Below are 15,198 nucleotides of genomic sequence, written 5' to 3'. Positions count from 1 at the left end.
ATTCCACAACAGAGCTGCTTACAATGGAACTTGACTCAACACACTGACTCCATTTCTATGGGTAAGTGCTCTCTAACTACAGTATTTATAAAGTGATTAGTATTCTATAAACAGTTCAACTTGATAAAAATACACTGCAAATCCATTATTCCTGTGACATGGCTGACCTGTCACCGTCCCATATCAGAGACTTGTGATCAAACTTAAAGAAGTGGGAATTCAAGGAATGGTGTGTACAGTAAATGGTTACAAAATTGGCTTAAACACCAGGAACAAAGATCTATTGTGAGAGGAACTTTTTCAGAATTAGGTGATCGAGATATTGGTAATTTGATGATGTGGAACCTGTAGGCTCTGGCACTGATGCAGAAAGTTGATGCTGGCACTGATGCAGGACTTGTCACAACTGTCAGGACTGCAATACATGGACATTCTGCCAACCACTGAGCACAAACTGTCACCAACTATCAAATGTGTTGTGTACAACGAGTGCGGAAAGTGCAAAGAAACCTGTTTTATTTGTGGCACATGTGTTTCTAAGCCTGCTCTCTGCGTGGAGCCATTCTTCTAGGACTCTTAATTCATTTGAAGACTTTTAGTCAGGTTGCTGGTGAAAATAAAGTAATTAACAGTTTATATTTTTGACAGAGTTACTAATGATATTAAAACTGTTGCTTTCTAAAAAAAATTTTTAAAAATTAATGAATATTAGTAGAGTTCATTATTTATCATATAGGCATAGGCCTATAATGCAGGGTCCTGGTAATAAATGGTCCAGCAGTCAATGTGTTAAATAAGTTTTGCACACAGGAAATAAAAATATTACACTTTAACACACAGTGGGAGGTTTCAGAGTAGAAAGTACCCAGCAACTGCAATGGACATTTCACGTCTTCTAGACTAAATATATATATATATATATATATATATATACATACAGTATATATACACAGTATATACAGTGGTGTGAAAAACTATTTGCCCCCTTCCTGATTTCTTATTCTTTTGCATGTTTGTCACACAAAATGTTTCTGATCATCAAACACATTTAACCATTAGTCAAATATAACACAAGTAAACACAAAATGCAGTTTTTAAATGATGGTTTTTATTATTTAGGGAGAAAAAAAATCCAAACCTACATGGCCCTGTGTGAAAAAGTAATTGCCCCCTTGTTAAAAAATAACCTAACTGTGGTGTATCACACCTGAGTTCAATTTCCGTAGCCACCCCCAGGCCTGATTACTGTCACACCTGTTTCAATCAAGAAATCACTTAAATAGGAGCTGCCTGACACAGAGAAGTAGACCAAAAGCACCTCAAAAGCTAGACATCATGCCAAGATCCAAAGAAATTCAGGAACAAATGAGAACAGAAGTAATTGAGATCTATCAGTCTGGTAAAGGTTATAAAGCCATTTCTAAAGCTTTGGGACTCCAGCGAACCACAGTGAGAGCCATTATCCACAAATGGCAAAAACATGGAACAGTGGTGAACCTTCCCAGGAGTGGCCGGCCGACCAAAATTACCCCAAGAGCGCAGAGACGACTCATCCGAGAGGTCACAAAAGACCCCCAGGACAACGTCTAAAGAACTGCAGGCCTCACTTGCCTCAATTAAGGTCAGTGTTCACGACTCCACCATAAGAAAGAGACTGGGCAAAAACGGCCTGCATGGCAGATTTCCAAGACGCAAACCACTGTTAAGCAAAAAGAACATTAGGGCTCGTCTCATTTTTGCCAAGAAACATCTCAATGATTGCCAAGACTTTTGGGAAAATACCTTGTGGACTGATGAGACAAAAGTTGAACTTTTTGGAAGGCAAATGGCCCGTTACATCTGGCGTAAAAGGAACACAGCATTTCAGAAAAAGAACATCATACCAACAGTAAAATATGGTGGTGGTAGTGTGATGGTCTGGGGTTGTTTTGCTGCTTCAGGACCTGGAAGGCTTGCTGTGATAGATGGAACCATGAATTCTACTGTCTACCAAAAAAATCCTGAAGGAGAATGTCCGGCCATCTGTTCGTCAACTCAAGCTGAAGCGATCTTGGGTGCTGCAACAGGACAATGACCCAAAACACACCAGCAAATCCACCTCTGAATGGCTGAAGAAAAACAAAATGAAGACTTTGGAGTGGCCTAGTCAAAGTCCTGACCTGAATCCAATTGAGATGCTATGGCATGACCTTAAAAAGGCGGTTCATGCTAGAAAACCCTCAAATAAAGCTGAATTACAACAATTTTGCAAAGATGAGTGGGCCAAAATTCCTCCAGAGCGCTGTAATAGACTCATTGCAAGTTATCGCAAACGCTTGATTGCAGTTATTGCTGCTAAGGGTGGCCCAACCAGTTATTAGGTTCAGGGGGGCAATTACTTTTTTCACACAGGGCCATGTAGGTTTGGATTTTTTTTTCTCCCTAAATAATAAAAACCACCATTTACAAACTGCATTTTGTGTTTACTTGTGTTATATTTGACTAATGGTTAAATGTGTTTGATGATCAGAAACATTTTGTGTGACAAACATGCAAAAGAATAAGAAATCAGGAAGGGGGCAAATAGTTTTTCACACCACTGTATATATATATATATATATATATATATATAGTGACAACTCTAGAGGGTGTAGCAGCCACTCATCCCGACATAGAGGCACACTGATAAAAGCACAAGCTTTTTATTTCGTTTCTTCACTTGTGGGCAACGTTGTCTCCATTCCCACAAGCCACAACACAGTCCCATTAAGCACAATCATGGCACAATACTCTTTTCCTCTATTCTTTCTCTCTTTTCGTTCTACTTCACTCCTCCTCAGCAAGCTTCATCTCCCTCCTCCCGACTCTGGCTCCCCGAATGGAGTGATGCTTTTCTATTGTTCCCAGATGTGCTCCCTAACGATCTTCCTTCAGCACTTCCTGGTTTGGCGGAAGTGATGCATGGACACCTGGAACCACTCCAGGTGCACCGGGATTCCCTTCCGGCAACACTTCCAGGTGTGGCAGAAGCGGTGCAGTCAATGGCTCCAGAATCGTCCAAGCGCCCCCTCATGTCCCAGGGAAGGTATTGCCTCTCTCCCAGTCTACTCATCTACCAAGGGTCCAAGGTATATTTATATATATATATATATATATATATGGTACAGGCCAAGGGTAGATATACTTAAGCTATGTGCGGTCTGACCAGGAGTACTTCGTGCAATTTACATCAACCTTATTACAAAAAAGACGTAGCAGCACTAGAGGAAGACCACAGAAGAATGAATAGGTCGATTCTGGGACTGAGAGATATGGATTATGAGAAGAGATTGAAGGAGCTGTCCCTTTTAGTTTAAGCAAATTAAGATTAATAGGTGATATGACTGAAGTGTTTAAATCATGAAAGGAATTAGCATAGTGGATTCTGGGCATTATTTTTAGAATTAATTCTTCAGCAAGAACATGAGGACTTTTGATAAAAACTTGTTAAGGGAGAGTTTTTCACAAACATTAGAGCATTTTCTTTCATACAAAGTACCAGAGACATACAGAATAAATAACCAAGTAGTGTGGTAGACTGGAGAACTTCAAGGACCTGTGAATCTCCACTTGATGTTATTTTGCAGAAATTAGGTGAACAGAATTGGTGAGCTTGTTGGGCTGAATGGACTTTTCTTGTCAAAATTATTTGACCGCTCTAATGACTCCCACCTCTTTTCTCATCTCTCCAGGTCACACACTTACACTAATTTGCTATTGCTATCTGACCGCAGCTGTATGTTTTTCCACTCCTTCTGTTTAAACCCAACATATATGGGGAACTCTCCATGTTGGCTTTCTTAGTCTACCTTCAAAGTGCAATAAAGAGACACAAAAAATTCTGACCTGCATTACGATGTATTCCACCTACTGCTTTATCACACTCCATGACTGTTACGGTGAGCTGAAAAGAACCAGGAAAGAGCTACAGTAGGAGCATCTGCTCCTAATTAGCATGTACCGTAGATGTTGGATCTCCTGATCATTTTTCTTTAAATAGCTTTACATTTCATTTTGCCTGTTATCAGGTATTCACAGTCTTAATACTTACACCAGTCTGTGAATCTGCTGAATCAGTTGAATAGCTTCCGATTATTCAGAGAATGCATTTCTCTGTCTTTCAAATTTTATCACAGTATTACAGGTTTGTGTTTGATTTACCTTTTCACTGATGAAACCTGATTGGCTGTAGATGAGTTTTTCTCTATGGCAGCTTTAGATGTCTGTTCAGCTGTTTGTGCAAACTTTGATTTTTCAAACCTGAGTTCCATCGCCTGATTGTCTGATCTCTAGAGGAGCCATTTTGTAGCTGGCTTGTACTAGAAGTGACCTACAAACCAATTTCCAAAAGTCAGACAGAGCCATGCCCACCTTTGCTTCATTGTGGCTGAAGATGTGTTTGGTGACCAGGTTCTGCAGAATGGCGTCAGTGTCGTATTCAATCACATACACAAGCTGGGCCTTGTAGAAAAGAGTGATTTTGAGGAGATCTTCATGAGGTAATGTTGTTAAAACTTCTGAAAACTTCTCTTTCAAACCTGCAGCAATGGAGGAAAGGACAGCATGTGACTAATCCATCCATCCATCCATTTTCCAACCCGCTGAATCCGAACACAGGGTCACGGGGGTCTGCTGGAGCCAATCCCAGCCAACACAGGGCACAAGGCAGGAAACAATCCTGGGCAGGGTGCCAACCCAACGCAGGACACACACAAACACACCCATACACCAAGCACACACTAGGGCCAATTTAGAATCGCCAATCCACCTAACCTGCATGTCTTTGGACTGTGGGAGGAAACCGGAGCGCCCGGAGGAAACCCACGCAGACACGGGGAGAACATGCAAACTCCACGCAGGGAGGACCCGGGAATTGAACCCAGGTCCCCAGATCTCCCAACTGCGAGGCAGCAGTGCTACCCACTGCGCCACCGTGCCACCCGCATGTGACTAATGATAAATAATAAAATTTAACAAAAGGTTTTCAAAGTGTGAAGGAAAATCATATGACAGTCATGTTTGATATCTTAAAGATGTGATTAAGTATCACAAAATGACCTCCGTCGATGGTCACCCCAAATGAAAATGATGCACATCAAAGTTTTTTTCTTATGGTTGAGAAGTCCAATTTTTGAACTACAGAACTTGGGCAATGGGGCCATGAAGTTCCAACAGGTAAAGGTCTCTGTAAATGTGGACTCTCTTCCCTCTCCCTCCATTTGTGTACCTCATCAGAGAGGTAGACGGTCTCAAAGTGAACTGAGTGAACTGCCACTTGAGGAACCATGTGAAGCATGGAGGAGACATTGCTTTGTTAGGGTCTCTCAGCAAGAGACCTTTACTTGTCCTTTTGTAAGACAGACCAGAGCATTTGTCTTGGGAGACTGGAGTTTGGCTTTGAATTGAGTTGATGTTTACTGTTATGTATGATTTTCACTATTTAATTATAGATTGATTATACTGAATGACTTATATTCTTCTTAACTGTTAGTTTTTGCGCCTAGCACTCTTAGAAAGCATTTTAATTAAAGCATCTCAATTTATGATCCAGTCCCACTTCTACTTCTCTGCAAAGTGTTATATTGATAAGAGACCCATTGCAATCTAGTATAGCAGAATTTTGACTCCGAGGGTTCGTTTATTAGTAACTTGCAAGGACATGAGAAAAAGAAGCTAATGTGCATTTAAGAAGTGAAATGAACAGCTGTAATTCAGTCATCTCCTTCCATGTACTGAATGACTTTGCATGTGTGTCAAATAAAGATATCCTTCCTATCTTGAAACTGGCTCCATGAATTTAACGTTGACAGGATGCAGCCATCCATCCGGTCGAACAGGCTCTTCAAGATCATCGTGTTAGTACAAATAGTGTTTTCCTAAATTTGGATGATTGAGTATGCATCAGTGATGGAATCTTGTGGGAAGTTCCTGGTGCTAGTTGTAGGTAACTCATGAGTTGCAACTGTATAGAAGAGCTGTTGTACAAACAGCCTTGTAGATCATTAGCTTGATTTTCCTTTTGAAGTTTTCAAGACCTAAGGTAAATGACTAACATAAAAACAGACATGTTTACTATGTCAAAGTAAACAAAAATGACTAGTAATGGCTAACATTCTGAGCTCACATTGCATTAGGAGTCACATCCAAAGGAAGACTTGCACATTGTTGTAAAGCCAGAAATTAATCCATTAGAAGTTGATCTACATATTCTATTGGCACAGCAGTTTCTTTAAATTGCAACAGACATATACTGCTATGTAGTGCATTGAAATTATGCATATTCTAAATTTTACTGTTGTTTTTGTTAATATTGAGCTACAGTCGACCCTCGATATACGACCGGCCTGACATGCGAACAACTTGGTTTACGACCAAAATTTTTGTTTTGAATTATGACCAACATCTTGAGTTATGTGTATCTGCTTGTGCGATTGTAAACAAACAGCCGAGAGCGTTCGTAAGCATCAGTTGGAGCCCAGATACATGTGATTGAGGACATAATTTTGGTCAGTGCAGTGATTTATCCTCTTTAATAAAATCCCTTTGTGTGTCCAGGTGTCCGTGTGTGTGTGTGTCTTCTGGTGAAGTGCGCATGCGTGGGGCATCTGGTGAAGTGCGCATGCGCGGGGCACGGTGCAATGCGCGATATTACTGTCAGAGAAAGTTAGAGGCGTTTTACGGAAATACAAATCAGTATTACTGCGACAGGAAATTAAAGGTACACAATACAGTGACGCATATTACAGCCACATACCAGCCAGTACTACTGTCAGAGGAGATTAAAGGCATATTACCGACGCGCACGCCTGTATTACCGCCAGAGAAAATTAAAGGTATATTACGGACATACAAGCCAGCGAACGTACAAGACAGTATTACTGTCACAGAAAATTAAAGACACACAATACACGGCGGCAGCCCATGAAGAACGGTCAGCTCAGCAAGTAAACATCAACAAAAGAAAGGCTGAAAGAAAGAAAGATACGACCAACAAAAAGAATGAGGGCAAAGTCCCTTGCCATTTAATACAGACTGTTCCTACTAATGTTTATGCACTACTGTTCTAGCGCCCGTTATTGTAACGGGCTAAATGACTAGTATAATATATTTCGATAATTAGTATAAAAATGGCCCCAAAAAAGCTAGAAAAGAAGCTAAGGAAGGAAGAGAAGGTAATGAAGGTAAAGAAAGTGATCACAATCAAAATGAAGAAGGAAATTGTGTGGAAATATGAGAGTGGAGCTCTCCTTCCAAACAATAACCACCTACCATTTCATTCTCCTCCTCCTCCCTTCCTGCAAGCCAAATATGTCAACTTAAATGGTGAGTACAGTATAAAATTGTTGTTTCTGGTAGGCTAGGAACTTTTTATAACTTTTTGGTTAGTACATTAGAAAAATTATTGGTGTTTTTGGTAAATTATGCACATTATACAACCCTTTTTTATTATGAAAAGGTTAAGTAAGTGTTGCTGTGGGAGGTTCGGAATGCATTATGGGTATTTCCATTATTTCATATGGCAAAAATAGTCTTGACTTACAACCAACTTGAGTTACAACCAGCCCTCACGAACAAATTGAGTTCATAAGTCAAGGGTTCTCTGTATTTTGTCTTTGTTTTTTCTGTTTGCTTAATATTTGATGTTGTAATTATCTTCTTTTTAAATGTACTGATGTTCCATGTTCTTTGTGGGTGAAGCAGGACCACCCTGATGTCACCACTTCAGGGTTCTCCCTCAGGCTCTTTAAATTAAGTGCAAAGGCCTGGGAGTGGGAACCATTGTTGTTTACTGTTTTGTAAGTATCATAGTTTTATAGTTGAATTTTCTCATTATCGATCTCTGGCTTTTGTTTTAAGAATTCTGGAATTTGGAGTTCATATTGTGACTTTGTTTGCTTATGATTGTCTTTAGGCAACTACTTTGTTCCTCCTTTTGATCTTTTTGCTTATTATCTATCCTTCCATCCAGTTTCCAACCCGCTGAATCCAAACACAGGGTCACGGGGGTCTGCTGGAGCCAATCCTAGCCAATTCTATTCTATTCTATTCTATAAAGCAAAGGTTGACAGTCAACCTTCTCTTTGTGGGGCTTTCATTATAGATTTTGAAATCTTTATAGTGGTTTTGCTAACTTCACATTTTTGGGCCTGCTCCAGCTGAAGCCAATAAATTGCCTTGGGGGCTTGGATGAAATCAAGGTTCTCTCACCATGCCTGCAAGAAGTTGTTAATTTTATGGTTTGAATAGGCTTCTGTCCCTCATGGTTATTCTCCTTATCTGTGTTTTTTACCATGTTAATGCTTTTTATCAAATCCTGTAATTTGATTTTTTACTGTTTTTGTTTTTTTAATTACTTTAATTAATGTTTGTTAAGCATTTTAATTTTGTTTTTCATTTATCCCATTCATTAACATGTTCTTTATGTATCAAAGCAAAATGGAGTGGAGCCACCTGACACTCCAGCTTTGGCCCTTGTTGTAATTAATGGTAAGAGATGCTTCAAGACAGTGCTGAGGTATTAACTCCTGCTCTTATGATTTCCACCCACAACAAAGTACAAAAATGAGTGCAGTCCATGAAAGCCCACTACTCTAACCACCCCTTCATCAAAGTCTGGCTCCCCAAGGTAGGTTTCATGACAGACAACTCAACCCAAAATTCAATAGGCAGGCTTTGGCCTACAGAGGCCTAATTATGGGGCACAAGCTTTAAAATACTCATAAAAAATTAAGAGAGGAAGCTTGTCAAAACTTGAGCCCATAGAAAAAGTCCCTGCATAAATAAATTATTTATTTTAAAGGTAAACAAAGCCAAGCATGAAAAAGGGAGTGAAGTAGGTTTTGCCATAAAGGCAAACAAAACCTTGAAAGAAAGCAACAGTCAATATACTGAACATCCATAAAGAATAGCAAAGATTGCAAAAACCAATGTATGAATCAAAATTGCAATGCAAAGCTTCTCCTTTTGTACACCTGATCATGCAGCTGAGGGGTGGACCCGCCTCCTTAGCCCCCAGTTTAAGGAAGCAGAGTGGGTACTTAATGCTGCAACATCTAATACTAACATAATAGAGAATTGCAGAATAATAAATAGATCTAATATTAATTCAAAAATATGAAATAAACACAAAAAAGACAAAATCAATAACAAAATATTTAAAAGACAACAAAATATAACATTAAAGGAAACTTTACATAAGCCAGGGACTAAACAATTCCATGTGTTGTTCAGCTCTCTTTTCTAGATTGTTGCAACTTATGGTTTTGATTGTTTTGGATTTTGGATTTTCTGTCCTGGTTTTTTGGTAATGAATTTGTTTTTGTCATTATGGATTTTTTGTTTTGTTTATATTCAAAGTGTGTCTTGAAAGTAACATTTAGTATTTTTTTAAATCTCATTAAATCACTCTGTGCTTTTTAAAAAGATTTTTTTGAATCAATAAACATTATTATTACAAGAAACTCTGTTTTGTTTTTTTGGGCCAGGGGTGTATGTGGTTCCCACTCTCCCTTTATGGAATTTACATACCTTTGCTTTTTTGTGAGTTCAGACTGCACGCTTGATTTTGCAGTTTCAGAACTGCGTCTTCAGTCACGAAAGCCGCAGGTTGAGTTTGTAGACCTGCATATTACAATAGATTGATGTAAAGTATAAGTGACAATTTAAAAGTAGACCTCTGTTCTCTGGTTGTACATAATAAAGAGTCATCAACATATCTGGTTGCATTAAAAATAAAGTTAAACTTTAAAGAAATGAAAAACAGACAGGAAGCTGTGTTGTAAAAACCTGCTGCCATCTTGTCTTAAGAAACCTGAGGTGAAGAAGGAAACCGAAGAAAATGTGTTGACAAGGCCTCAGTACAAACCTAAGTTATATTAGTCCTGTCTGCTTTCATACAGACTGCAGCCAAACTTTGGGGATGAAACTGTGTCAGAGAATCTGGAATATAACAACCCATAATACACAGTCCCCTCCTTTAACCGCCACCTTATCGTGGTGGAGGGGTTTGCGTGTCCCAATGATCCTAGGAGCTCTGTTGTCCGGGGCTTTATGCCCCTGGTAGCGCCACCCAAGGCAAACTGGTCCTAGGTGAGGGATGAGACAAAGAGCGGTTAAACAAACCTCCTATGATGAAAAACAATTTTGGACGGCGTTTTCCCTTGCCCGGATGCGGGTCACCGGGGCCCCACTCTGGAGCCAGGCCTGGAGGTGGGGCTCGATGGCGAGCGCCTGGTGGCCAGGCCTGCACCCATGGGGCTCGGCCGGGCACAGCCCGAAGAGGCAACATGGGTCCCCCTTCCCATGGGCTCACCACCTATGGGAGGGGCCAAGGAGGTCGGGTGCAGTGTGAGTTGGGTGGTGGCCAAAGGCGGGGACCTTGGCGGTCCGATCCTCGGCTACAGAAGCTGGCTCTTGGGACGTGGAATGTCACCTCTCTGAAGGTGAAGGAGCCTGAGCTAGTGTGCGAGGTTGAGAGGTTCCGGCTAGATATAGTCGGACTCACCTCGACACACAGCTTGGACTCTGGAACCAATCTCCTTGAGAGGGGCTGGACTCTCTACCACTCTGGAGTTGCCCCCGGTGAGAGGCGCCGAGCGGGTGTGGGTATACTTATTGCCCCCCGACTTGGAGCCTGTACATTGGGGTTTACCCCAGTAGACGAGAGGGTAGCCTCCCTTCGCCTTCGGGTGGGGGGACGGGTCCTAACTGTTGTTTGTGCTATGCACCGAACAGCAGTTTGGAGTACCCACCCTTTTTGGAGTCCCTGGAGGGGGGTGCTAGAGGGCATACCTTCTGGGGACTCCCTCGTTCTGCTGGGAGACTTCAATGCTCACGTGGGCAATGACAGTGAGACCTGGAAGGGCGTGATTGGGAGGAATGGCCCCCCCGATCTGAACCCGAGTGGTGTTTTGTATTGGACTTCTGTGCTCGTCACGGATTGTCCATAATGAACACCATGTTCAAGCATAGGGGGTGTTCATATGTGCACTTGGCACCAGGACACCAGGACACCCTAGGCCTCAGTTCGATGATCGACTTTGTGGTCGTGTCGTTGGACTTGCGGCCACATGTCTTGGACACTCGGGTGAAGAGAGGGGCGGAGCTGTCAACTGATCACCACCTGGTGGTGAGTTGGCTTCGATGGTGGGGGAGGATGCCGGTCAGGCGTGGTAGGCCCAAACGTGTTGTGAGGGTCTGCTGGGAACGTCTGGCAGAACCCCCTGTCAGAAGTAGCTTTAACTCCCACCTCTGGCAGAACTTCGACCACATCCCGAGGGAGGTGGGGGACATTGAGTCCGAATGGGCCATGTTCTGTGCCTCTATTGTTGAGGCAGCTGACCGGAGCTGTAGCCGTAAGGTGGTCGATGCCTCAATCCCCGAACCCGTTGGTGGACACCAGCGGTGAAGGATGCCGTCAAGCTGAAGAAGGAGTCCTACAGGACCCTTTTGTCCTGTGGGACCCTGGAGGCAGCTGATAGGTACCGGCAGGCCAAGCGGAATGCGGCTTTGGTGGTTGCTGAGGCAAAAACTCGGGCATGGGAGGAGTTTGGGGAGGCCATGGAGAACGACTTTCGGACGGCTTCGAGGAGATTCTGGTCCACCATCCGACGTCTCAGGAAGGGGAAGCAGTGCAGTGTCAACACTGTATATGGTGAGGATGGTGCGCTGCTGACCTCGACTCGGGACGTTGTGGGTCGGTGGGGGAAGTACTTTGAAGACCTCCTCAATCCCATTAACATGCCTTCCAATGAGGAAGCAGAGCCTGGGGACTCAGAGATGGGCTCCCCCATCTCTGGGACTGAAGTCACAGAGGTGGTCAAAAAACTCCTTGGTGGCAGGGCCCCGGGGGTGGATGAGATACGCCCGGAGTTCCTCAAGGCTCTGGATGTTGTAGGACTGTCTTGGTTGACACGTCTCTGCAACATCGCATGGACATCAGGGACAGTGCTTCTGGATTGGCAGACCGGGGTGGTGGTCCCCCTCTTTAAGAAGGGGGATCGGAGGGTGTGTTCCAACTACAGAGGGATCACACTCCTCAGCCTCCCTGGAAAAGTCTTTTCGGGGGTCCTGGAGAGGAGGGTCCGTCGGATAGTCGAGCCTCGGATTCAGGATGAACAGTGTGGTTTTCGTCCTGGTCGCGGAACAGTGGACCAGCTCTTTACCCTTAGCAGGGTCCTGGAGGGTGCATGGGATTTTGCCCAACCAGTCTACATGTGTTTTGTGGACTTGGAAAAGGCATTCGACCGTGTCCCTCGGGGAATCCTGTGGGGGTACTCCGAGAGTATGGGGTACCGGACCCCATGATAAGGGCTGTTCGGTCCCTGTACGATCAGTGCCAGAGCTTGGTCCGCATTGCCGGCAGTAAGTCGAACCCGTTTCCAGTGAGAGTTGGACTCCGCCAGGGCTACCCTTTGTCACCAATTCTGTTCATAACTTTTATGGACAGAATTTCTAGGCGCAGCCAGGGCGTTGAGGGGGTCCGGTTTGGTGGGCTCAGGATTGGGTCACTGCTTTTTGCAGATGATGTTGTCCTGTTTGCTTCATCAGGCCGTGATCTTCAGCTCTCTCTGGATCGGTTCGCAGCCGAGTGTGAAGCGGCTGGGATGAGAATCAGCACCTCCAAATCCGAGACCATGGTCCTCAGCCGGAAAAGGGTGGAGTGCCCTCTCAGGGTTGGTAGCGAGATCCTGCCCCAAGTGGAGGAGTTCAAGTATCTCGGGGTCTTGTTCACGAGTGAGGGAAGAATGGCGCGTGAGATCGACAGGCGGATCGGTGCGGCATCCGCAGTAATGCGGGCTCTGCATCGGTCTGTCGTGGTGAAAAAGGAGCTGAGCCGCAAGGCGAAACTCTCAATTTACCAGTCGATCTATGTTCCTACCCTCACCTATGGTCATGAGCTATGGGTAGTGACCGAAAGAACGAGATCGCGAATACAAGCGGCTGAAATGAGTTTCCTCTGCAGGGTGTCTGGGCTCTCCCTTAAAGATAGGGTGAGAAGCTCAGTCATCCGGGAGGGGCTCAGAGTAGAGCCGCTGCTCCTCCGCATCGAGAGGAGTCAGATGAGGTGGCTCGGGCATCTGATCAGGATGCCTCCTGGACGCCTCCCTGGTGAGGTGCTCTGGGCACGTACAACTGTGGGGAGGCCCCGGGGAAGACCCAGGACACGCTGGAGGGACTATGTCTCCCGGCTGGCCTGGGAACACCTCAGGATTCTCCCAGAAGAGCTAGAAGAAGTGGCCGGGGAGAGGGAAGTCTGGGCATCTCTGCTCAAGCTGCTGCCCCCGCGACCCGACCTCGGATAAGCGGGAGACAATGGATGGATGGATGGATAATACACAGTGATTGGGCATCACCAGTAAAGTAAATTAGTGAATTTCCCCTTGGGATTAATAAAGTATCTATCTATCTATCTATCTATCTATCTATCTATCTATCTATCTATCTATCTATCTATCTATCTATCTATCTATCTATCTATCTATCTATCTATCTATCTATCTATCTATCTATCTATCTAAAGAAAAACGGGTCAGTTAGAAGTTGTGGAGATTTCAAAGGAACTCTAAATCCTGTTCTATGCATTGAAGACTTAACCAATACCGTACGTTGAGGACGATTCTGACTCATTAACAAGAGAATAGAACTTCAGCCAATTATAATTCTCTCATGGCTATCTTCAGATGCTGGTTGATGAAACGTTATAGAAGGTCCTCACACCGAAACGTTTCTTCTGTTATAACTGCCTTCCATTTGGGATTTCATCAGCTCCAGCTATTATTTCAGAGGGCCAGCCGTATTTCTATTTAGTATTCCTCAGGTGCCCTCTTGTTTTGAGATCTTAATCTAGACTATACATTATGAGCTCTAATTTTTTTAATTCAATTATTTCGATTTTAGAAGCAGTCTTAGGTAATGTTAATTCTGTCTCATCAACTGATGTCACATTACGTGACTTTTAGTTGTGGGGCATGACAGATGTACAGACAGCAGGGGCTGGTCTTATCACCAGACTATGTCAGTTTAAATGACTGAAAATCGCTGGGCATGTTTAATTTACCGACTGCATGCTGACCTTCCAGTGCAGTCCTGTCAGCTTTCATGCTCACAAGCTCACTCATATGACTAAAGACAAACTCAAACCTGTTTGATTTTTTCGGAGGGAGTCACGGACTAGTTGGATTGTAATATTACATGACTTGCTTCATGGGAGCAGGCAACCGGCTGCCTCCAACTTGTTAAGATTATGTAAAAGAAGGCTATGACTAAAAATCACTGGATGAGTCAAATAATGTGACATGTCCTTTACTGAATTAAGCCTGTTCAGCTTATGGTTACAAAGTCATCAGTCAGGTCAAGTCAGGTTGGGGAGCATGCACTGGTATAGTGCACTGTCACACCCACCACACGATGAAAAAGCTCAGAGTCCTGGTTGGCAACCCCCCTAGGCTGTCACGCAGAAATGACCCTCTATCTGCTGCAGCCAGGTGTTACGTGGGCGTCCCCTTGGCCTGGTCCAGCTGCTTGGGTCCTCAACAATGAGAAGCTTGTGAGACGGGGAATCGTGCCACATGGCCGTAGTGCCGTAACTGATGCTACCTCACAATGCAGGTAATGTGCCTCATTCGGGACTCCATGAGTAACAAAGTCAAATCAGTGGTGACTTTGCATTCTCTGAAGAGACACAGTACCAAAGGAGTCCAGTCTTCATCTCAGGTCACTGGATAGAGTCCATGTCTCGAAACCATATAGCAAAACATGAAGCACCAGGCCACTAAAGACTTGAACCTTCATCCTTTTGCACAGAAATCGGGAGTGCCACACACCCCTTTCCAGTGATATCATGACCCCCCATGCTCTCCCAATCTGTCTACTGACTTCATAGGAAGAGTCACCAGAGACATGAATGTCAATGCAGAGGTAAGTAAACCTCTTGACAAGGTCAACACTCTCTCCGAAGACAAACACACTGCTTTTGGCTGTGCCCAAGAGGTCATTAAAGGCCTGGATCTTGGTTTATATCCAGGACACCCGCAAGCCCAGACACCCACACTCCTCGCTCAGTCTCTCGAGAACCCCGATCAGAGCCTCATCAGCAAAGTCAAGATCAGTGAATCTTCCTTCACCATCAGATGCCTCACAGCCACTGGACCCCACAATCTTGCCCAACACCCAAAGTCA

At 43.8% G+C, this 15,198-nt stretch overlaps 1 protein-coding gene across 3 annotated transcripts in view; it reads right to left on the bottom strand.

The window, feature by feature from the left end:
* Positions 1–15,198, bottom strand: part of LOC114664411 (NACHT, LRR and PYD domains-containing protein 3-like) — a 43,083-nt gene that overhangs the window by 25,937 nt on the left and 1,948 nt on the right. For all 3 annotated transcript variants that reach the window (XM_028818496.2, XM_028818511.2, XM_028818504.2), the window contains 2 exons: positions 9,547–9,639; positions 4,390–4,556 (listed from right to left, as the gene is read on the bottom strand). In XM_028818496.2, the coding sequence (XP_028674329.1) occupies positions 4,390–4,556; positions 9,547–9,639 (260 nt within the window). The remainder of the gene's footprint in view (positions 1–4,389; positions 4,557–9,546; positions 9,640–15,198) is intronic.

The sequence above is a fragment of the Erpetoichthys calabaricus genome, chromosome 1 (genome assembly GCF_900747795.2).
Source record: "Erpetoichthys calabaricus chromosome 1, fErpCal1.3, whole genome shotgun sequence".
In the NCBI taxonomy this organism is placed as follows: Eukaryota; Metazoa; Chordata; class Cladistia; order Polypteriformes; family Polypteridae; genus Erpetoichthys; species Erpetoichthys calabaricus.
The sequence above is the reverse complement of the archived record's forward strand: the minus strand, read 5'-3'. Positions and strand labels throughout refer to the sequence as shown.